General features: G+C 43.0%; 1 protein-coding gene across 1 annotated transcript in view; it reads right to left on the bottom strand.

Moving 5' to 3' along the window:
• Positions 1 to 2,226: 2,226 nt before the first annotated feature.
• Positions 2,227 to 25,081, bottom strand: part of LOC124019998 (exportin-1) — an 80,381-nt gene continuing 57,526 nt past the window's right edge. The window contains exons 17-26 of the mRNA XM_046335413.1: positions 23,512 to 23,532; positions 23,352 to 23,471; positions 21,243 to 21,426; positions 20,843 to 20,949; positions 17,699 to 17,893; positions 15,806 to 15,974; positions 9,657 to 9,791; positions 6,238 to 6,397; positions 4,378 to 4,474; positions 2,227 to 3,828 (exon numbers count right to left, since the gene is read on the bottom strand). Coding sequence (XP_046191369.1) covers positions 3,682 to 3,828; positions 4,378 to 4,474; positions 6,238 to 6,397; positions 9,657 to 9,791; positions 15,806 to 15,974; positions 17,699 to 17,893; positions 20,843 to 20,949; positions 21,243 to 21,426; positions 23,352 to 23,471; positions 23,512 to 23,532 — 1,335 coding nt within the window. The 3' untranslated portion in view covers positions 2,227 to 3,681. The remainder of the gene's footprint in view (positions 3,829 to 4,377; positions 4,475 to 6,237; positions 6,398 to 9,656; positions 9,792 to 15,805; positions 15,975 to 17,698; positions 17,894 to 20,842; positions 20,950 to 21,242; positions 21,427 to 23,351; positions 23,472 to 23,511; positions 23,533 to 25,081) is intronic.

Here is a 25,081-nt window from a genome sequence, read left to right as displayed (position 1 = left end):
CCACCATCCCTCAGTTACCACCATCCCTCAGTTCTCTATCAGATCAGTTACCACCATCCCTCAGTTACCACCATCCCTCAGTTCTCTATCAGATCAGTTACCACCATCCCTCAGTTACCACCATCCCTCAGTTCTCTATCAGAGCAGTTACCACCATCCCTCAGTTACCACCATCCCTCAGTTACCACCATCCCTCAGTTACCACCATCCCTCAGTTACCACCATCCCTCAGTTACCACCATCCCTCAGTTACCACCATCCCTCAGTTACCACCATCCCTCAGTTCTCTATCAGATCAGTTACCACCATCCCTCAGTTACCACCATCCCTCAGTTACCACCATCCCTCAGTTCTCTATCAGATCAGTTACCACCATCCCTCAGTTACCACCATCCCTCAGTTACCACCATCCCTCAGTTACCACCATCCCTCAGTTCTCTATCAGATCAGTTACCACCATCCCTCAGTTCTCTATCAGAGCAGTTACCACCATCCCTCAGTTCTCTATCAGATCAGTTACCACCATCCCTCAGTTCTCTATCAGATCAGTTACCACCATCCCTCAGTTACCACCATCCCTCAGTTCTCTATCAGATCAGTTACCACCATCCCTCAGTTACCACCATCCCTCAGTTCATCAGATCAGTTACCACCATCCCTCAGTTCTCTCATCAGATCAGTTACCACCATCCCTCAGTTCTCTATCAGATCAGTTACCACCATCCACCATCCCTCAGTTCTCTATCAGATCAGTTACCACCATCCCTCAGTTCTCTATCAGATCAGTTACCACCATCCCTCAGTTCTCTATCAGATCAGTTACCACCATCCCTCAGTTCTCTATCAGATCAGTTACCACCATCCCTCAGTTCTCTATCAGATCAGTTACCACCATCCCTCAGTTCTCTATCAGATCAGTTACCACCATCCCTCAGTTCTCTATCAGATCAGTTACCACCATCCCTCAGTTCTCTATCAGATCAGTTACCACCATCCCTCAGTTCTCTATCAGATCAGTTACCACCATCCCTCAGTTCTCTATCAGATCAGTTACCACCATCCCTCAGTTCTCTATCAGATCAGTTACCACCATCCCTCAGTTCTCTATCAGATCAGTTACCACCATCCCTCAGTTCTCTATCAGATCAGTTACCACCATCCCTCAGTTCTCTATCAGATCAGTTACCACCATCCCTCAGTTCTCTATCAGATCAGTTACCACCATCCCTCAGTTCTCTATCAGATCAGTTACCACCATCCCTCAGTTCTCTATCAGATCAGTTACCACCATCCCTCAGTTCTCTCTCAGATCAGTTACCACCATCCCTCAGTTACCACCATCCCTCAGTTCTCTATCAGATCAGTTACCACCATCCCTCAGTTCTCTATCAGATCAGTTACCACCATCCCTCAGTTACCACCATCCTTCAGTTCTCTATCAGATCAGTTACCACCATCCCTCAGTTCTCTATCAGATCAGTTACCACCATCCCTCAGTTCTCTATCAGATCAGTTACCACCATCCCTCAGTTCTCTATCAGATCAGTTACCACCATCCCTCAGTTCTCTATCAGATCAGTTACCACCATCCCTCAGTTCTCTATCAGATCAGTTACCACCATCCCTCAGTTCTCTATCAGATCAGTTACCACCATCCCTCAGTTCTCTATCAGATCAGTTACCACCATCCCTCAGTTCTCTATCAGATCAGTTACCACCATCCCTCAGTTCTCTATCAGATCAGTTACCACCATCCCTCAGTTACCACCATCCCTCAGTTCTCTATCAGATCAGTTACCACCATCCATCAGTTCTCTATCAGAGCAGTTACCACCATCCCTCAGTTCTCTATCAGAGCAGTTACCACCATCCCTCAGTTCTCTATCAGATCAGTTACCACCATCCCTCAGTTCTCTATCAGAGCAGTTACCACCATCCCTCAGTTCTCTCTGGCTCTGAAGGAGCTAAAGGGTTTCTAGGTTATTGTTACAGCTCAGCACTGAAACACTTTTTCTTCAACAATTCAGGTCATGATTATCAGTTGATCAGGGTCATGTGTTTTAATGCTTGGTTCTCTCTCAGGAGAAAGGAGTTACTACAGACAGACCAGGGTTGGTGACCGCTACTTTAGAGAACATGAATATTTCAATAAATAAAAGTTACACTTACTGGCCACCACAAAGAAAAGAGATTGTATGAAAAGGAAATTGAGCCCAGAGGCGTTGGTTATAAAATCCTCAACTTTAATCAGTTCAAAAAGTTTCACAACAACTGTAACGAGTAGAGAAGGGGGACTATTTGCCATGTACAGATTGAGTTTGGATTAGGAATTATACATTTGTTGCTTAATCAAACTATTGGCAACTAATTATTTCACTCTGGAATAAAAAGCCTTTTGTTTTATTTTGGATAGAAGACATGTTTTATAAAGATCCAAATAAACAAATTAAATGTAAACGGAGTTGTTTATTTTAGCTCGTCTTCTAGGTGGTGTTGTTGAAGCACTACCAGCACGGTAAACAATGTCAATTAGTTCCAATTCAGAATCTCAAAAGCCGACTGACAGAAGCTAAACGGGAGTTTGTTATATAAAGATGCAGTTATTTTGAACCCATAAATAAAATGTCAATAACCGCTTCTTCTTTCTGTTAAAGGTCCATTTGAACGAAGAGCAACGATCCTCACAGAGGAAAACTAAACGCCCATGTCGTCTAGGCGACAGCACACGCACTCAACAATACACTAAATAATAATGATGTTCCCATGGTAATCCATGTGCTATAGAATTGGGATGATATGCACATAATCTGACTGTCTTGCGCCGATGATGCTCCTTCCGGTCTTCCTTGTTCCAGCCTCCAGTCACAGCCAGGCGACCAAACGCAGTAGGTTTCTTTCAGTTGGGCGGAGGTTTAACCAATGAGCACGGCCGCTAGCCTGACCACCTGACACACAAAGCAGCAGCATCTCTGACTTCCTTCCTTCATAGTCCGCTAGCTTCACATTCTAACCACAATGCATTGGGTTGGGAATCAAACGCAGGGTACACACACACACACTTCTAGAACACCACTTCATTCCTTCCAGTCTGTCACATCATAGTTCTAGAAGCGTCTTTGCTGAGAACTTTGACACATATGCCTTGTTGCACAAACACTCTCCTGTCTCAGTGTGTGTGTATGTGTGTGTGTGTGTGTGTGTGTGTGTGTGTGTGTGTGTGTGTGTGTGTGTGTGTGTGTGTGTGTGTGTGTGTGTGTGTGTGTGTGTGTGTGTGTGTGTGTGTGTGTGTGTGAGTGTGTGTGTGAGAGAGAGATAACATATGGAGGGGAGGAAACAAGTGAAGTTCAGAAGTCTTGCCATACGTCTGCTTCATGTCATGCAGCTAGGGGGGGGTGATGACCCCTGACCCCTGACCAAATAAACAGTGGAAACAGAAGTCTCGATATAAAACAGGTGTAACGGGCCACGGGGTGACGCAGTACGTCGTCATTTACATATTGACATGGTTTTTGGTGGACAGAACACCTGATGGATGAGGACGGGCGTGTCTGCTCTCTCCGTACCTCAGCAAAGTGACCGGGGGCCTCCCACCGATCTTCGTTCGGGTTAGTTTTAGTTTTGTGTGTTTGTCAGTATGCCTGTATGTACAGTAACAGCAGTTTGGCGCAGTGGCTGGACGTCTCAATCACACATCTCCTCAGGTATTTCGTGTGGGTTGAGGATACCGGGAACTGACATCTGTAGCTTGTGTTTCTCCTCCTGCGCTTGACGCAACGACGCCTCCCGCTCCTCTAGGAACAGGTCTGTGGTGTCCTCCCCTGCAAACTCCTACAGGAGGAGAGAGAGAGACATTACCAGACTGACATACAGACAGCAACAGGTCTGTGGTGTCCTCTCCTACAGGAGGAGAGAGACTATCACACAGACAGACAGACAGGTCTGTGGTGTCCTCTCCTACAGGAGGGGAGAAGGGGGTCCCTGTATACAGACAGACAGACAGACAGACAGACAGACAGACAGACAGACAGACAGACAGACAGACAGACAGACAGACAGACAGACAGACAGACAGACAGACAGACAGACAGACAGACAGACAGACAGACAGACAGACAGACAGACAGACAGACAGACAGACAGGTCTGTGGTGTCCTCTCCTACAGGAGGAGAGAAGGGGGTCCCTGTATATAAACACAGACAGTCTTTTCTAAGATTGTTACATCATACTAACATGGTTCCTAAGATGTTAAACACCTCCAAGGTGTTCTGAGATCTCATCCTCTGACTGCAACTGCAATAAAGATGACCTTGACCCCCCCCCCCCCCATGGTTATTTATACAGAGGAACCTCGATTGGAGGTGGAGGAAAAGGCTCACCTTAATCTGTACCAGGAAGTCCCTCAGGTGTTCCTTGAAGGCTGCAATGTCCTGGTTAAGACTGAACAGTCCTGTTACGAACACCTTGACCTGGGCACTGAGGGACAAGACAACGTAGAAGACATAGATAAACAGGACAACGGTGTTGTGGTCGTACGTGTTCTATGTAGTGAATCTGTTATTCAATGTGTTTTATGGGCTAATAGCAGTAAGGACTATCTGTTATTCAATGTGTTTTATGGGCTAATAGCAGTAAGGACTATCTGTTATTCAATGTGTTTTATGGGCTAATAGCAGTAAGGACTATCTGTTATTCAATGTGTTTTATGGGCTAATAGCAGTAAGGACTATCTGTTATTCAATGTGTTTTATGGGCTAATAGCAGTAAGGACTCTGTTATTCAATGTGTTTCATGGGCTAATAGCAGTAAGGACAGTCTGTTATTCAATGTGTTTTATGGGCTAATAGCAGTAAGGACTGTCTGTTATTCAATGTGTTTTATGGGCTAATAGCAGTAAGGACAGTCTGTTATTCAATGTTTTTTATGGGCTAATAGCAGTAAGGACTATCTGTTATTCAATGTGTTTTATGGGCTAATAGCAGTAAGGACAGTCTGTTATTCAATGTGTTTTATGGGCTAATAGCAGTAAGGACTGTCTGTTATTCAATGTGTTTTATGGGCTAATAGCAGTAAGGACAGTCTGTTATTCAATGTGTTTTATGGGCTAATAGCAGTAAGGACTGTCTGTTATTCAATGTGTTTTATGGGCTAATAGCAGTAAGGACAGTCTGTTATTCAATGTGTTTTATGGGCTAATAGCAGTAAGGACTGTCTGTTATTCAATGTGTTTTATGGGCTAATAGCAGTAAGGACTGTCTGTTATTCAATGTGTTTTATGGGCTAATAGCAGTAAGCAATGTTCCCTGTAAGGTGCGAGCACGGGCACGCAGCTCCCCTGGGAGACTGCCGCACAGAAGAAATATCAGCCCGTGCAGAGATGCGCGCGATTAAACTTCACTCAACTTTATAGAGTTTTCCCCTTTAGTTAAAACTATCAACGTTTCCCTTTACTGTGGGAATTGTGATTGAATCAACGCAATATCAACCACGTTCAATTCAACATACCGAAACTAAACTAACTACGCAATACTTAGTATGCAAAACGAATTATGCAAGATATTTTCTTGAAGGCAGAAAGCATCGGAGTAGGATTCTATTGCATTAACAGGCACGACTCAGGCATGTACTCTACACAGACCGGTGTACCATAACCAATCAGAGCTGCAGGAGGCTTATATGCAAATAGACCATTGCCATATATGGATCTGTGCAGCATTTTCCTTTCTGTTTTCCATGAGTTCATCTACAACTCCAGCACCTGCTAAAAGTACCTGGATGTGCCTATGTTCTTCAGCTTTTGTCCATATATGGATTTGTGCCATTCACTTTGAACTGGACTGTGTTTACAGCATGAGCGGTCATGAGTAGATGCACTTGTTTTGAGATCAAAGCGAGAGCAGCATGTTGCCACTTGTGCACATTTTGTTCATATCATTATTAGTCAACAATTGGAGAGTGATTGTTAGTGAGTTATTAGCCCAGTTATAGATCATTATTAGTCAGCAATAGGAGAGTGATTGTTTCCTAAAAGAGCACAAAACATGTACATTTCTAGACATCTCTGAAAAGCAAGTCAAGTAAAGAGCTTTTTTTTGTCTTAAAGGGGCAATGTTGTATTTTGAGACAGGATTGAATGAGATAAGTAGCCAATAGGCAGAGGGTAGCATCATTTTCCTGATTCTCTGTAATAATGGTATGTAAATAATGATGTATTTTATTTACTTCATAAAGGTACTTACTCCTGTAGATGTGGGAAAGCAGTTTTGAGCAGGTTGGCCACGTACTCCTGTATGAAGACCTGGTTGTTACCGGGGTTGGAGGGGTTGAGCTGGGTGTTGATCTTCCCTTCCTCCACCAGGTTAAACATGTAGGTCAGGATGGAGGCATGCATCGTCAGGCCTGGGGGAGAGGCAGAGAGACACACACAACCAGACATGTATCGTCAGGCCTGGGGGAGAGGCAGAGAGACACACACAACCAGACATGTATCGTCAGGCCTGGGGGAGAGGCAGAGAGACACACACAACCAGACATGTATCGTCAGGCCTGGGGGAGAGGCAGAGAGACACACACAACCAGACATGCACCGTTAGGTGATATGGATTTATACAAATGGTAAAACAGAACAAGAGACGGGTGTTTTTACCGGCAGTTTGTGCGTGTGTGTGTGTCCCAGCAAGCACATAACGTTCTGAGAACCATATGTTTCTTAGAGCTTAGTGAGAGCGTAGTTGTTCTATGGTTATTTACCATACAAGCTCCCCATAATTTCCTGGGAATGGTGCAGGATAGTTGTTTGTCCTTGGAACATTCTCAGCACATTTAACTTGACAAAAAAAAGCGCTGTTTGCTTTGTATCTCATTACTTTAACAAAACGCTTCCTAAAAGTTCAAACATTTACATGGCTACAATTTTGGTAATGTTCTAGGAACGTTCTCTAACTGGTTTGACATTGGGAATGTTCTCAAATAGTTCAGAGAACATTAAGTTATATCCTTCCTGTTTGGCCCTGTCCGGGGGTGTCCTCGGATGGGGCCACAGTGTCTCCTGACCCCTCCTGTCTCAGCCTCCAGTATTTATGCTGCAGTAGTTTATGTGTCGGGGGGCTAGGGTCAGTTTGTTTATCTGGAGTACTTCTCCTGTCCTATTCGGTGTCCTGTGTAAATCTAAGTGTGCGTTCTCTAATTCTCTCCTTCTCTCTTTCTTTCTCTCTCTCGGAGGACCTGAGCCCTAGAACCATGCCCCAGGACTACCTGACATGATGACTCCTTGCTGTCCCCAGTCCACCTGGCCATGCTGCTGCTCCAGTTTCAACTGGCCTGGGCCCTAGGACCATGTCCCAGGACTACCTGACATGAGGACTCCTTGCTGTCCCCAGTCCACCTGGCCATGCTCCTGCTCCAGTTTCAACTGTTCTGCCTTACTATTATTCAACCATGCTGGTCATTTATGAACATTTGAACATCTTGGCCACGTTCTGTTATAATCTCCACCTGGCACAGCCAGAAGAGGACTGGCCACCCCACATATGCTCTCTCTAATTCTCTCTTTCTTTCTCTCTCTCGGAGGACCTGAGCCCTAGGACCGTGCCCCAGGACTACCTGACATGATGGCTCCTTGCTGTCCCCAGTCCATCTGACTGTGCTGCTGCTCCAGTTTCAACTGTTCTGCCTTATTATTATTTGACCATGCTGGTCATTTATGAACATTTGAACATCTTGGTCATGTTCTGTTATAATCTCTACCCGGCACAGCCAGAAGAGGACTGGCCACCCCACATAGCCCGGTTCCTCTCTAGGTTTCTTCCTAGGTTTTGGCCTTTCTAGGGAGTTTTTCCTAGCCACCGTGCTTTTACACCTGCATTGTTTGCTGTTTGGGGTTTTAGGCTGGGTTTCTGTACAGCACTTTGAGATATCAGCTGATGTACGAAGGGCTATATAAATAAATTTGATTTGATTTGATTTTGATTTAAGAAACAAAGTTATTCTGTCGGAATTTCAGTAATTCAGCATAACATTTCCTACAGATTTCCTCGTGGTTCTATTTAAAATCATGTTCTCAATTTGTTCCAAGAACGTTAAGGAAACTTTCCATTACAAAAAAAACACAAGAAAACATTAGTAACGTTCAGAGAACGTTCTAAGAATGTAATTGGAAAAAACATACATTCTCAGAACGTGAAGAAAACATTCTGTAAACTTTAGTAACATTCTAAGAATGTTATTTAAAAACATATACATTCTGTTCTCAGCATCAACAAAACCGTCTATCCTCCATCTTGTTAAGTGTGTTCAGGTGTTAGCCACGCCCACTGATTGGCCACAGCTGATCTTAATGAGTCTTGGTTTCCTTTGAAATGGGGTCTGTTTGAATAGACTAAAAGGAACAGCTTTGTATGAGTTAAAAACATGGCATGCAAGCTGCATCCTGGCGGTGCAGTGGACTAATTCAATGGATAGAGAATAGAAGATTATAGGCTAGAATCCCACTGATGCCGTGTCACAGTAAAACAGAAATGTGCTTGTAGGGCTGAGAATTGCCAGAGACCTCACGGTACGATATCACAATACTTAGCTGATATTATATCTATTTGATACTGTGATTTTATTGCGAATTGATGTTCCAAACATATTTCTCGCCATATGAGGGACAAGAGAGAACCATGAGACAATGAGTTGGATATAAAAGTGCTGAAAACAAATTGAAGGAAAAATACTGGAGTTTTGGTCAAAGTACAGCCAACTAGCACTAACATAATATTATCAAACCAAAACATCATCAAAGATAATATCCCAATATGTAACTGTGTACATTTCCCCCCCATCACTATGTGTTCTCATGATTAATGCCTAAGGAAATTCATTTCCATGTATTATATCAGTGCGTGGAGTTAAAAAATAACCCAAAATAACCTAGCAGTGTTTTTACAAGTCTCATTGAAACATTCAGTGAAAGTTTTAAGGAAGTTTTTTTTTTTAAACCTCAAAATAACCTCTTAGAGAATTAATAAAACCTTCTAGGAAAACTTTCAAGGAACCAGAGTAAAACGATCTCAGAACCTCCCAGCAAACTAAAAATGTCCATTACCAGAACAGGAAAAATGTTCACTTCCGTTCTCAGAAAGTTAAAAAAACAAAAAAAAACGTTTCGTTTACCAGTCAGGAAACGTACGGTTTCGTTCTCAGAACCAATGGGAACAAAACACACAGTTCCCACAACTTCCAAGGAACCAAATGTGCTCGCTGGGGTGTGTGTTTGTATTCAGTACTCACCGGCAGAGAGTGAGTGTGTGTGTGTGTGCGTGCGTGTGCATGAGCGTGCGTGCGTGCTCATCGTCAGTGTGTGTGTGTGCGTTGCATCCGTGTGTGTACTGTACTCACCGGCAGAGAGTGTGTGTGTGTGTGTGCATGCTCATCTGTACTCACCAGCAGTGTGTGATGTGTCAGTGAGCATCTGTACTCACCAGCAGTGTGTGTGTGTGTACTGTACTCACCAGCAGTGTGTGTGTGTGTGTACTGTACTCACCAGCAGTGTGTGTGTGTACTGTACTCACCAGCAGTGTGTGTGTGTGTGTGTGTACTGTACTCACCAGCAGTGTGTGTGTGTGTGTACTATACTCACCAGCAGTGTGTGTGTGTGTGTGTGTGCTGTACTCACCAGCAGTGTGTGATGTGTCAGTGACCACAGAGAAGATGTGTTGGAGGATGTCACAGAAGTATGTCTGGTAGAAGCTCTGTGCTGCAGCCTCTTCCTGAGTCACGTTCTGCAGTAGAGTGTAGAGGATCTGAAGGCCTGCCACAGGAACATACACAATATATATCATATACAGTGCATTCGAAAAGTTTTCAGACCCCTTGACTTTTTCTACATTTTCTTACGTTACAGCCTTATTCTAAAACTGATTATTGTTTTTTTTCCTCAATCGACACACAATACCCCATAATGACCTCACAATACCCCATAATGACATCACAATACCCCATAATAACAAAGCAAAAATATTAAAAACTGTCCAAAGTATCCTACTCATTCAAAGGTTTTTCTTTATTTTGACTATTTTCAACATTATAGAATAATAGTGAAGACATCAAAACTATGAAATACACTTATGAAATCACGTAGTAACCAAAAAAATGTTAAACAAATAAAAATATATATTTTCGATTCTTTATAGTAGACACCTTTTGCCTTTGACAGATTTGCACACTTGACATTCTCTCAACCAGCTTCATGAGGTGGTCATCTGGAATGCATTTAAATGATTAGGTGTGCCTTGTTAAGTTAATTTGTGGAATTTCTTTCCTTCTTAATGTGTTTGGGCCAATGTGTTGTGACAAGGTAGGGCGGTATACAGAATATAGCCCTATTTGGTAATAGACCAAGTCCATATTATGGCAAGAATAGCTCAAATTTTATTTTACCTATATTTAACTAGGCAAGTCAGTTAAGAACAAATTCTTATTTACAATGACAGCCTAGGAACAGTGGGTTAACTGCCTTGTTCAGGGGCAGAACGACAGATTTTTACCCTGTCAACTCGGGGATTCAATCCATCAACCTTTCGGATACTGGCCCAACTCTCTAACCACTAGGCTACCTGCCACCCCCAAAATAAGCAAAGTGAAACGACAGTTCTTCGTTACATGAATGAGGTCGGGCACTGATGTTGGGCGATTAGGCCTGGCTCGCAGTCAGCATTCCAAGTCATCCCAAAAGGTGTTTGATGGTGTTGAAGTCAGGGCTCTGTGCAGGCCAGTTAAGTCCTTCCACACTGATCTCGACAAACCACTTCTGTATGGACCTCACTTTGTGCACAGGGGCATTGTCATGTTGAAACAGGGAATGTCCTTCCCCAAACTGTTGCCACAAAGAAAAAACTTCACAATAACAGCCCTTACAGTTATCCGTGGTAGCTCTAGCAGGGCAGAAATCTGACAAACTGTTGCCACAAAGAAAAAACTTCACAATAACAGCCCTTACAGTTATCCGTGGCAGCTCTAGCAGGGCAGAAATCTGACAAACTGACTTGTTGGAAAGGTGGCATCCTATGACAGTGCAACATTTAAAGTCACTGAGCTCCACCAAACTGTCAATGTTTGTCTTATATTGTCTTGTCATTTTATTTTCCTTCTGTTCAGGTTTGGCTGAAATAGCCAAATCCACTCATTTGAAGGGGTGTCCATATACTTTTGTAGATATAGTGCATTTACAATAGAAAGTCAATATGTACATGTGTGTAGTGTGTGTGTGTGTTAGCATGTGTTAGCGTATGTTGCTCCCAGCTGTTTGTCTCTTCAAAGTCCCCGCTGTTCCATCATTTGTATCTTCCCAACTGCTAGCATCAGTTACTTGATGTCCCCATGTATACTGTGGAATAGAGTTCCATGTAATACTGTGGAATTTCCATGTAATACTGTGGAATAGAGTTCCATGTTACTGTGGAATAGAGTTCCATGGATCCTTGTCTGTTGTTCACCGTGCTGTGTCTGTGGAATAGAGTTCCATGTAGTGTCGTGGAATTTCCAGATGCTGTGGTGAGTTCCAGGTGTCTGAGTTCCATGTTCTGTGGAATAGAGTTCCATGTAGTAACCTGCAGTTCCATGAGTACTGTGGAATAGAGTTCCAGTCTGTTCTTCCATGTAGTACTGTGGAATTGTGTTTATGATTGTGGATATTTCCATGTTTAATAGAGTTCTGGATTAAAGACTTCTGTTTGTGGAATAGAGTTCCATGTAGTACTGTGGAATAGAGTTCCATGTCACTGTGGAATAGAGTTCCAAAGTTCTGTGGAATAGAGTTCCATGGTCATGGCTCTATGCATTCTGTGGAATAGAGTTCCATGTAGTCATGGCTCCATGTAGTCATGGCTCCAAGTAGTCATTGCTCCATGTAGTTCTGTTGTGCCTCCCATAGTCTGTTCAGGATTTGAGGACTGTGAAGAGATCTCTGGTGGCATGTCTTGTGGGATATGTTGGGTGTCCGAGCTGTGTGCTAGTAGTTTAAACTAGAGGTCGACGATTATGATTTTTCAACGCCGATACCGAAAAAGACCGAAAATACAGATTAAAATCGGCTGATTTATTTTTATATATTTGTAATAATGACAATTACAACAATACTGAATGAACACTTATTTTAACTTAATGTAAATACATAAATAAAATTAATTTAGTCTCAAATAAATAATGAAACATGTTCAATTTGGTTTAAATAATGTAAAAACAAAGTGTTGGAGAAGAAAGTAAAAGTACAATATGTGCCATGTAAAAAAGCTAACGTTTAAGTTCCTTGCTAGGAACATGAGAACATATGAAAGCTGGTGGTTCCTTTTAACACGAGTCTTCAATATTCCCAGGTAAGAAGTTTTAGGCTTTAGTTAATATAGTATTCATAGGACTATTTCTCTCTATACCATTTGTATTTCATATACCTTTGACTATTGGATGTTCTAATAGGTACTTTAGTAAATGCAGGAAAGTGCTGTCTGAATTAATGCTTTCGAGCCTGCTGCTGCCTACCAGCACTCAGTCAGACTGCTCAATCAAATCATAGACTTAATTATAATATAATAACACACAGAAAGACGAGCCTTAGGTCATTAATATGGTCAAATCAGGAAACTATAATTTCGAAAACAAAACGTTTATTCTTTCAGTGAATTATCTAACAGGTGGCATCCCTAAGTCTAAATATTGTTGTTACATTGCACTACCTTCAATGTTATGTCAAAATTATGTACAATTCTGGCAAATTAATTACTGTCTTTGTTAGGAAGAAATTATCTTCACACAGTTAGCAACGAGCCAGGCGGCCCAAACTGCTGCATATACCCAGACTCTGCTTGCACAGAACACAAGAGAAGTGACACAATTTACCTAGTTAAAAGAAATTCATGTTAGCAGGCAATGTTAACTAAATATGCAGGTTTAAAAATATATACGTGTGTATTGATTTTAAGAAAGGCATTGATGTTTATGGTTAGGTACACACTGGTGCAACAACAGTGCTTTTTTCACAAATTCGCTTGTTAAATCCCCCGTTTGGCGAAGTAGGCTGTGATTCAATGACAAATTAACAGGCACCGCATCGATTATATGCAACGCAGGACAAGCTAGATAACCTAGTAATATCATCAACCATGTGTTGTTAACTAATGATTATGTTAAGATAGTTTTTTATAAGATATGTTTAATGCTAGCTAGCACCTTACCTTGGCTCCTTGCTGCACTCACATAACAGGTAGTCAGCCTGCCATGCAGTCTCCTCGTGGAGTGCAATGTAATCAGCCATAATCGGTGTCCAAAAATGCCGATTACCGATCGTTATGAAAACTTGAAATCGGCCCTAATTAATCGTCCGTTTCCGATTAATCAGCCGACCTCTAGTTTAAACAGACAGCTCGGTGCATTCAGCTGGTCAACACTTCTTACAAAAACAAGCAGTGATGAAGTCAATCTCTCTTCTCTACTTTGAGCCAGGAGAGATTGACATGCATATTATTAATGTTAGCTCTCCGTGTACATTTCAGGGCCGTGCCGTGCTGCCCTGTTCTGAGACAGCCGTGCTGCCCTGTTCTGAGACAGCAGTGCTGCCCTGTTCTGAGACAGCCGTGCTGCCCTGTTCTGAGACAGCAGTGCTGCCCTGTTCTGAGACAGCCGTGCTGCCCTGTTCTGAGACAGCCGTGCTGCCCTGTTCTGAGACAGCCGTGCTGCCCCTTTCTGAGACAGCCGTGCTGCCCTGTTCTGAGACAGCCGTGCTGCCCTGTTCTGAGACAGCCGTGCTGCCCTGTTCTGAGACAGCCGTGCTGCCCTGTTCTGAGACAGCCGTGCTGCCCCTTTCTGAGACAGCCGTGAGACAGCCGTGCTGCCCTCTTTCTGAGACAGCCGTGCTGCCCCATTCTGAGACAATTGTACTTTTCCTGTCCCTCTTTGTGGCACCTGACCACATGACTGGGTAGTAGTCCAGATGTGACTAAACTAGGGCCTGTAGGACCTGCCTTGTTGATAGTGTTGTTAAGAAGGCAGAGCAGCGCTTTATTATCGACAGACTTCTCCCCATCTTAGCTACTGTTGTATCAACATGTTTTGACTATGACAGTCCTGGGTTACTCCAAGCAGTTTAGTCACCTCAACTTGCTCAATTTCATTACAATATTTAACTGAGGTTTAGGGTTTAGTGAATGACTTGTCCCAAATACAATGATTTTAGATTTGTAAATATTTAGGACTAACTTATTCCTTGCCACCCATTCTGAAACTGACTGCAGCTCTTTGTTAAGTGTTGCAGTGATTTCACCCACTGTAGTAGCTGACGTGTATAGTGTTGAGTCATCCACATATGTTGACACACTGGCTTTACTCAAAGGTCATTAGTAAGGATTGAAAAAAAGAAAGGGGCCTAGACAGCTGCCCTGGGGAATTCCTGATTCTACCTGGATTATGTTGGAGAGATTTCCATTAAAGAACACCCTCTATGTTCTGTTAGACAGGTAACTCTTTATCCACATTATAGCAGGGGGTGTAAAGCCATAACACATATGTTTTTCCAGCAGCAGACTATGATCAATAATGTGAAAAATATGCACTGATATCTAACAAAACAGCTTCCATAACCTTTTTATCATCAATTTGTCTCAGCCAATCGTCAGTCATTTATGTAAGTGCCGTGCATGTTGAATGCCCTTCCTTATAAGAGCGCTGAAAGTCACGTTGTCAATTTGTTCACTGTAAAATAGCATTGTGTCTGGTCAAACACCATTTTCCCCAAAAGTTTACTAAGGGTTGGTAACAGGCTGATTGGTTGTCTATTTGAGCCAGTAAAGGGGGCTTTACTATTCTTGGGTATCAGAATGAATTTAGCTTCCCTCCAGGCCCGAAGGCACACACTTCCTTGTTGGCTGAGATTGAAGATATGGAAAATAGGAGTGCCAATATCGTCCGCTATTATGTTGATAGACAACAATCATTTGTTCCTCTCTTCCACACTCACTTTACGGAATTAAAAAGGACAATGCTTGTCTTTCATAATTTGATCAGTTATACTTGGATGTGTAAAGTCAGCATTTGTTGCTGGCATGTCATGCCTAAATTTGCTAATCTTGCCAATGAAAATATATAATTAAAAGTAGTTGGCAATAGCAGTGTGTTTTGTGATTAATGAGCCATCTGATTCAATGAATGATGGAGCTGAGTTTACCTTTGTGCCCCAAATGTAATTTCAGATGCTCCAAAGCTTTTTTACTATCATTCTTTATATAATTTATCTTTGTTTCATAGTGTAGTTTCTTATTGTTTTCATTCAGTTTAGTCACATTATTTCTTCATTTGCAGTACTTTAGCCAAATCGGATGTGAATCCAGACTCATTTGTCATTCTTTTTGCCTCCTCCCTCTCAACCATAAAAGCATTTTTGTATTCATTAGTCCGGGGGGATTTAACCGTTGTTACAGTCATTTTCTAAATGGGTGCGTGCTTATTAAGTAACTGGAAAAAGCAATTTCATGAAACGTGTTAAGTGCAGTGTCTGGTTGCTTCTCATTACACACCACAGACCAGCACATATCATTTACATTAACATAAGAATCACTACAAAACTGATTGTATCACCTCTTAGATACCGTATTAGGCCCAGCATTTGGAACTTTGTTTTTTTACTAGATATGGCTACTATAATCACTACATCCTATGGATTTGGATACTGCTTTAAAAAAAATATTTGTAAAGATGTGATCAATACATGTGGATGATTTCATTCATGTGCTGTCATTCGTAAAGGAAAGCACTTGTGTGTGTGTGTTCAAGCCTCACCTGTGTCGGCCACGTTCCTCATGGTGTGTTTGAAGGCCCAGATGATGGAGTCCAGCACCAGTTTGAACTGGGCCGGAGGGATGGCCAGGAATGCTGGGAAACAATGGGAGTTGACCGCCTGCAGCAGGTAGAAGAAATGAGTCCTGTGTTCCGGGTACTCCTCAAAGTCCTGGAGGGAGAGAGAGAGAGACGGGCCATATTGATGAGAACCAACCGACAACACTCCATGGAGAGAGAACCCCTACAGTCAGTATGGAAATGGAACACTCCATGGAGAGACCCCCTACAGTTAGTATGGAAATGGAACACTCCATGGAGAGAGAACCCCTACAGTTAGTATGGAAATGGAACACTCCATGGAGAGACCCCTACAGTATGTTAGTATGGAAATGGAACACTCCATGGAGAGTGACCCCTACAGTTAGTATGGAAATGGAACACTCCATGGAGAGAACCCCTACAGTTAGTATGGAAATGGAACACTCCATGGAGAGAGACCCCTACAGTTAGTATGGAAATGGAACACTCCATGGAGACAGACCCCCTACAGTCAGTATGGAAATGGAACACTCCAGAGGACCCCCTACAGTCAGTATGGAAATGGAACACTCCATGGAGAGAGACCCCTACAGTCAGTATGGAAATGGAACACTCCATGGAGACAGAAAGTTAGTATGGAAATGGAACACTCCATGGAGAGTCAGTATGGAAATGGAACCCCACAGTTAGTATGGAAATGGAACACTCCATGGAGAGAGAACCCCTACAGTTAGTATGGAAATGGAACACTCCATGGAGAGAAACCCCTACAGTTAGTATGGAAATGGAACACTCCATGGAGAGAGACCCCCTACAGTTAGTATGGAAATGGAGACAGACCCCTGTTAGTATGGAAATGGAACACTCCATGGAGACCCCCTACAGTCAGTATGGAAATGGAACACTCCATGGAGAGTGACCCCCTACAGTTAGTATGGAAATGGAACACTCCATGGAGAGAGACCCCCTACAGTCAGTATGGAAATGGAACACTCCATGGAGAGAGACCCCCTACAGTCAGTATGGAAATGGAACACTCCATGGAGACAGACCCCTACAGTCAGTATGGAAATGGAACACTCCATGGAGAGAGACCCCCTACAGTCAGTATGGAAATGGAACACTCCATGGAGAGACCCCCTACAGACCCCATGGAGAGAGACCCCCTACAGTCAGTATGGAAATGGAACACTCCATGGAGACAGACCCCCTACAGTCAGTATGGAAATGGAACACTCCTTGGAGAGAGACCCCCTACAGTCAGTATGGAAATGGAACACTCCATGGAGAGAGACCCCCTACAGTCAGTATGGAAATGGAAATGGGGATCTATGGAAATGGGGAAACTACCTCTTTAAATTGACTTATTTTGTTTTCTTTTTTCAGAGGATGGTTACAGGTACAAAAACAATCAAATCCATGCATACAAGATAACCCGACCCATCCCCCCCCAGTCCCCACCCACATCCTCCCTCCCCACCCAGAAACCATGCTTCCTACACCCTCAGATTATGGGATGCCAAGGTCAGATTTGTCCATATTCTGTTCCAGTTAAAGCGTTGTTCAGATTCAATTAGATCTGTAGAATTGACTCTTAATGTCTAGTTCAGAATATGAGCTTTCCAAAAGTTGTTTATATATTATTGAGATCAGTCCTTTCAGGAACCCAGATCATTTATTTATAAATCACATCATTGGGATGTTTTGGTAGTTTGGTTTGTACTTTTGACAAATTGTGCCTACTATGTCAAGGATTTACAGCCATACCGACATCAACATGTTAAGAGTACATTTTATAAACTCTAAAGATGAAAGTTTAGAACAATACCCACTATTAATAATGCGGATACTTACTTTATTGATCATGTTGAGCGTGCATTCGAACACGGCATCGAAGATCTGCGGGATCTCCCCGGTGATGTGTCCGCCCAGCTTGTTGACGATGGTTGCCATGGTGCTGAGGACCTCGGGCTCCCGGGCGGCGGGGACGTTGCGCTGGTAGTCGATGAGAACGGCGTCGAGCAGCGGCGGAACAAAGTTCTCCCCCACCTGGAAGGAAGGAACACCGGACGGATCAACGGACAGAACACCGGACGGATCAACGGACAGAACACCGGACGGATCAACGGACAGAACACCGGACGGATCAACGGACAGAACACCGGACGGATCAACGGACAGAACACCGGACGGATCAACGGACAGAACACCGGACGGATCAACGCGGCAGAGGGAGGAATGTTGTTGTTATGTTCTCACCAGGTTACTGTAGGACAGGACTGAGGTCAGTGTGTGTGTGTGTTTGTTACTAAGGACTAAGTGACCAACACGGTTTGCTTTCAAACTCTTAAGGGGAGAGTTTCCCAATCCATTCCTGGAGTACACACAGGACTTTCACGTACTGCTTTAAACAGTCAGGTTGGACAGTCTAGGGTTGAAGTATTTTCTGTCTAGTACCAATATATCCTGATATATGTGGTACCAATATATCCTGATACATGTAGTACCAATATATCCTGATACATGTAGTACCAATATATCCTGATACATGTAGTACCAATATATCCTGATACATGTGGTACCAATATATCCTGATAAGGTAGTAGTTTCCCAATCCATATCCTGATACATGTAGTACCAATATATCCTGATACATGTTTACCAATATATCCTGATCCATGTAGTACCAATATATCCTGATACATGTAGTACCAATATATCCTGATACATGTAGTACCAATATATCCTGATACATGTGGTATCAATATATCCTGATACATGTAGTACCAATATATCCTGATACATGTAGTACCAATATATCCTGATACATGTGGTACCAATATATCCTGATACATGTGGTACCAATATATCCTGATACATGTAGTACCAATATATCCTGATACATGTAGTACCAATATATCCTGATACATGTAGTACCAATATATCCTGATACATGTAGTACCAATATATCCTGATACATGTAGTACCAATATATCCTGATACATGTAGTACCAATATATCCTGATACATGTAGTACCAATATATCCTGATCCATGTAGTAACAATATATCCTGATATATGTAGTACCAATATATCCTGATACATGTAGTACCAATATATCCTGATATACAGTTTAAGTCGGATGTTTACATACACCTTGGCCAAATACATTTCAACTCAGTTTTTCACAATTCCTGACATTTAATCCTAGTCAGAATTTCCTGTTTTAGGTCAAGTAGGATCACCACTATTTTAATAATGTGAAATGTCAGAATAATAGTAGAGAGAATGATTTATTTCAGCTTTTATTTTTTTCATCACATTCCCAGTGGGTCAGAAGTTTACATACACTTAATTAGTATTTGGTAGCATTGCCTAAACATTGTTTAACTTGGGTCAGAGGTTTGTGTAGCCTTCCACAAGCTTCCCACAATAAATTGGGTGAATTTATGCCCATTCCTCCTGACAGACCTGGTGTAACTGAGTCAGGTTTGTAGGCCTCCTTGCTCGGCCACACGCCTTTTCAGTTCTGCCACACATTTTCTATAGGATTGAGGTAAGGGCTTTGTGATGGCCACTCCAACACTTTGACTTTGTTGTCCTTAAGCCATTTTGCAACAACTTTGGAAGTATGCTTGGGGTCATTGTCCATTTGGAAGACCCATTTGCGACCAAGCTTTAACTTCCTGACTGGTGTCTTGAGATGTTGCTTCAATATATCCACATCATTTTTCCTTCCTCCTGATGCCATCTATTTGTGAAGTGCACCAGCCCCTCCTGCAGCAAAGCACCCCCACAACATGATGCTGCCACCCCCGTGCTTCACGGTTGGGATGGTGTTCTTCGGCTTGCAAGCCTCCACATTTTTGGTTCATCAGACCAGAGGAGATTTCTCCAAAAAGTATGATCTTTGTCCCCATGTGCAGTTGCAAACCGTAGTCTGACTTTTTTTATGGTGGTTTTGGAGCCGTGGCTTCTTCCTTGCTGAGCGGCCTTTCAGGTTATGTCGATATAGGACTGGTTTTACTGTGGACATAGATACCTGTTTCCTCCAGCATCTTCACACGGTCCTTTGCTGTTGTTCTTGGATTGATTTGCACTTTTCACACCAATAGACGTTCATCTCTAGGAGACAGAACGCGTCTCCTTCCTGAGCGGTATGACGGCTGCGTGGTCCCATGATGTTTATACTTGCGTACTATTGTTTGTACAGATGAACGTGGTACCTTCAGGCATTTGGAAATTGTTCCCAAGGAAGAACCAGACTTGTGGAAGTCTACACATTTATTCTGAGGTCTTGGTTGATTTAATTTGATTTTCCCATGATGTTAATCAAAGAGGCACTTAGTTTGAAGGTAGGCCTTGAAATACATCCACACGTACACCTCCAATTGACTCAAATTATGATAATTAGCATATCAGAAGCTTCTAAAGCCATGACATCATTTTCTGGAATTTTCCAAGCTGTTGAAATGGACAGTCAACTTAGTGAATGTAAACTTCTGACCCACTGTGTAGTGTCTTAACACTTAGTACTTATTTATGTAATAAGAAAGACTCTGAATGCAAGCAATTGAACTGGAGCTTCTTTACTCAAACTAGTTAGTACCAGAATAACATAGAACAATACTGCGTCATGACCAAGGGCGATCCATCCTAAAGGCTCAGTAATTAACAGAACATAACACACTGGAATTGTGATACAGTGAATTATAAGTTAAATAATATGTCTGTAAACAATTGTTGGAAAAATGACTTGTGTCATGCACAAAGTAGATGTCCTAACTGACTTGCCAAAACTATAGTTTGTTAACAAGACATTTGTGGAATGGTTGAAAAAAGGACTCCAACCTAAGTGTTCTTCTGACTTCAACTGTATGTAGAACAATATATCCTGATACATATAGCACCAATATCTTCCTGTCAGATGTGAATATATCTGATATATGTAGCACCAATATCTTCCTGTCAGATGTGATATATATATCTGTATCTCACCATCTGTGGGTCGCTGGATCTGCTAACCCAGCCGGAGATGAGTTTGAGCGTCTCTCTTTTCACCGTCCTCATACTTCTGATCAGGGGCTGTTTCGTCACCATCTCTCCTGAAACGCACAGCGCCAAGAGAATAGACGCATGAGGAGAGGACACACCGCCAAGAGAACAACCGCATGAGGAAAGGACACACCGCCAAGAGAATAGACGCATGAGGAGAGGACACACCGCCAAGAGAAGAGACGCATGAGGACAGGACACACCGCCAAGAGAAGAGACGCATGAGGACAGGACACACCGCCAAGAGAAGAGACGCATGAGGAAAGGACACACCGCCAAGAGAAGAGACGCATGAGGACAGGACACACACACAGACCCCAGCCCACCCCATCCCCCCACTGACCGTTGGTCTGGATGGCTGCGGAGATGTTTTCGCTGAGGCACTTGTAGACGTTGAGCATGTCCAGATAAATGCGTCCTAACTGGATAACGAAGGGGTGTCCCACGGCCTTACAGGCCCGGACGTTGGTCTTCAGGATGCTGCCGAGCTGCTTCACCGTCTCTGGGTCCTTCAGAATGTCCACGTTCTAACAGAGGGGAGTCAACCAATCACATGTCATTTATAAAGCCCTTTTACATCAGCAGATGTCATAAAGCGCTGTACAGAAACCCAGCCTGAAACCCCAAACAGCAAGCAATGTAGATGCAGAAGCACAGTGGCTAGGAAGAACTCCCTGGAAAGCAGGAACCTAGGAAGAAACCTAGAGAGGAACCAGGCTCCGAGGGGTGGCCAGTCCTCTTCTGGCTGTACTGGGTAGAGATTTAAGAGAAGGGTACTTTAGTGATCATCAGACTGAGACTACAGGTCTTTGACTGCAGGAAAGGGGTAGCTACTACAGGTCTGACTACAGGAAAGGGGAACTACTACAGGTCTGACTACAGGAAAGGGGAACTACTACAGGTCTGACTACAGGAAAGGGGTACTACTACAGGTCTGACTACAGGAAAGGGGAACTACTACAGGCCTGACTACAGGAAAGGGGAACTACTACAGGTCTGACTACAGGAAAGGGGTACTACTACAGGTCTGACTACAGGAAAGGGGAACTACTACAGGCCTGACTATAGGAAAGGGGAACTACTACAGGTCTGACTATAGGAAAGGGGAACTACTACAGGTCTGACTACAGGAAAGGGGTACTACTACAGGTCTGACTACAGGAAAGGGAAACTACTACAGGTCTGACTATAGGAAAGGGGAACTACTACAGGTCTGACTACAGGAAAGGGGAACTACTACAGGTCTGACTACAGGAAAGGGGTACTACTACAGGTCTGACTACAGGAAAGGGGAACTACTACAGGCCTGACTATAGGAAAGGGGAGATTCTACTACAGGTGACTAGATTCACTACTACAGGTCTGACTACAGGAAAGGGGAACTACTACAGGTCTGACTATAGGAAAGGGGAACTACTACAGGTCTGACTACAGGAAAGGGGTAGCTACTACAGGTCTGACTACAGGAAAGGGGTACTACTACAGGTCTGACTACAGGAAAGGGGTAGCTACTACAGGTCTGACTACAGGAAAGGGGTACTACTACAGGTCTGACTACAGGAAAGGGGTACTACTACAGGTCTGACTACAGGAAAGGGGAACTACTACAGGTCTGACTACAGGAAAGGGGTACTACTACAGGTCTTTCTGTGACCTGGTGTTCTCCAGCAGCTGAACACATGTACATAGCAGTCCTGACATGGGTTTCAATCAGACACACTGTTCTTCAGGACAACTCTCTCCCTCCACCCTGTCTTACTCACTGTCCTATCCAGTCACCTTCTCACTGGGGGGATTTTAGCTTCTTTACAAAACATTTACAAAATATGAAAGAAGTGTGAAATGAATGATCACAGAGTGACTAGATTCATTATTACTAGATTCATTATTACAGGAGTACATTCATTATTACAGGAGTGACTAGATTCATTATTACAGGAGTGACTAGATTCATTACTTGACTAGATTCATTACTACAGAGTGACTAGATTCATTATTACTACAGGAGTGACTAGATTCATTACTACAGGGAGTGACTAGATTCATTATTACAGGAGTGACTAGATTCATTATTACAGGAGTGACTAGATTCATTATTACAGGAGTGACTAGATTCATTATTACAGGAGTGACTAGATTCATTATTACAGGAGTGACTAGATTCATTATTACAGGAGTGACTAGATTCATTATTACAGGAGTGACTAGATTCATTATTACAGGAGTGACTAGATTCATTATGACTAGATTCATTATTGACTAGATTCATTATTACAGGAGTGACTAGATTCATTATTACAGGAGTGACTAGATTCATTATTACAGGAGTGACTAGATTCATTATTACAGGAGTAGATTCATTATTACAGGAGTGACTAGATTCATTATTACAGGAGTGACTAGATTCATTATTACAGGAGTGACTAGATTCATTACCACAGGAGTGACGTACCTTGGTGGCCTGTTGAATGATGCTGTCCCACACCTGGTTAGGCAGTAACATGTATTTCTCTATGATATGCTCTTGTACTGCCTGGTCTGTCTGATTCATTATTACAGGAGTGACTAGATTCTTATTACAGGAGTGACGATCATGTACCCCACATTATTACAGCCTCGTAGAACGTATGGACCTGCACAACACACACAGGAGACCCAGAACATATAGATACACAGATACTAGATTCTGCTCTGAGTCAGCGTGATGCTTCTCAGTAGAGATACACAAATACTAGATTCTGCTCTGAGTCAGATGCTTCGTGATGCTTCTCAGTGACAGAGATAGATACACAAATACTAGATTCTGCTGAGTCAGCGTGATACACAAATGCTAGATTCTGCTGAGTCAGCGTGATGCTTCTCAGTACAGAGATAGATACACAAATACTAGATTCTGCTGAGTCAGCGTGATGCTTCTCAGTAGACAGAGGTAGATACACAAATACTAGATTCTGCTGAGTCAGCGTGATGCTTCTCAGTAGAAAGAGGTAGATACACAAATACTAGATTCTGCTCTGAGTCAGCGTGATGCTTCTCAGTACAGAGATAGATACACAAATACTAGATTCTGCTCTGAGTCAGCGTGATGCTTCTCAGTACAGAGATAGATACACAAATACTAGATTCTGCTGAGTCAGCGTGATGCTTCTCAGTAGACAGAGGTAGATACACAAATACTAGATTCTGCTCTGAGTCAGCGTAATGCTTCTCAGTAGACATAGAGATCAAGTCCCATCTAGTCAGTGTGTTTCTACAGCTTGGAACGTACACACCAAGATAACAGCAGCACTGAGGGATGGTCAAGGTTTGTAACTTTTGTCAGCGTTAGTAATAATGAACACAGATACAAGAAACAGAGACAGACAATCTGGGTTTTATTGGTTAGACTGGAAATGTTCAAATGTTCTGAATCCCAGAGCTTTTTCAGTAGACATGACAGAGTCCTCTCTACTCAATCCATTTCTACAGCTTGGTGTGTGTTTGAACCCATTTCAACATGCCCTCTAATACACGCCTTTTAGTTTGGGCTGAGTGAATGACAGGTATAGTCCTCTCTAGTCGGCGCATTTCTAGGGCCTGAGGCTGACCTGTCTGTTGGGGTTAAAGGTCATGATGATGGAGTTGATGTTGTTGAGGATCTCGTCACACGTGTGTGTGTGTGTGTGTGTGTGTGTGTGTGTGTGTGTGTGTGTGTGTGTGTGTGTGTGTGTGTGTGTGTGTGTGTGTGTGTGTGTGTGTGTGTGTGTGTGTGTGTGTACTGTGTGGTCATTTGTGTGTGTGTGTGGTGTGTGTTTGTTGTGTGTGTGTGTGTGTGTGTGTGCTGTGTGTGTGTGTGTGTGTGTGTGTGTGTGTGTGTGTGTGTGTGGTGTGTGTGTGTGTGTACCTGCTGTGGCAGCAGGTGTGTGTGTGTGTGTGTGTGTGTGTGTGTGTGTGTGTGTGTGTGTGTGTGTGTGTGTGTGTGTGTGTGTGTGTGTGTGTGTGTGTGTGTGTGTACCTGCTGTGGCTGCAGGTGTGTGTGTGTGTGATGTTGTGTGTGTGTGTGTGTGTGTGTGTGTGTGTGTGTGTGTGTGTGTGTGTGTGTGTGTGTGTGTGTGTGTGTGTGTGTGTGTGTTGTGGCTGCAGGTCACTGTGTGTGTGTGTGTGTGTGTGTGTGTGTGTGTGTGTGTGTGTTGTGTGTGTGTG

This window comes from Oncorhynchus gorbuscha, unplaced genomic scaffold, assembly GCF_021184085.1.
Source record: "Oncorhynchus gorbuscha isolate QuinsamMale2020 ecotype Even-year unplaced genomic scaffold, OgorEven_v1.0 Un_scaffold_745, whole genome shotgun sequence".
In the NCBI taxonomy this organism is placed as follows: Eukaryota; Metazoa; Chordata; class Actinopteri; order Salmoniformes; family Salmonidae; genus Oncorhynchus; species Oncorhynchus gorbuscha.
The sequence above is the reverse complement of the archived record's forward strand: the minus strand, read 5'-3'. Positions and strand labels throughout refer to the sequence as shown.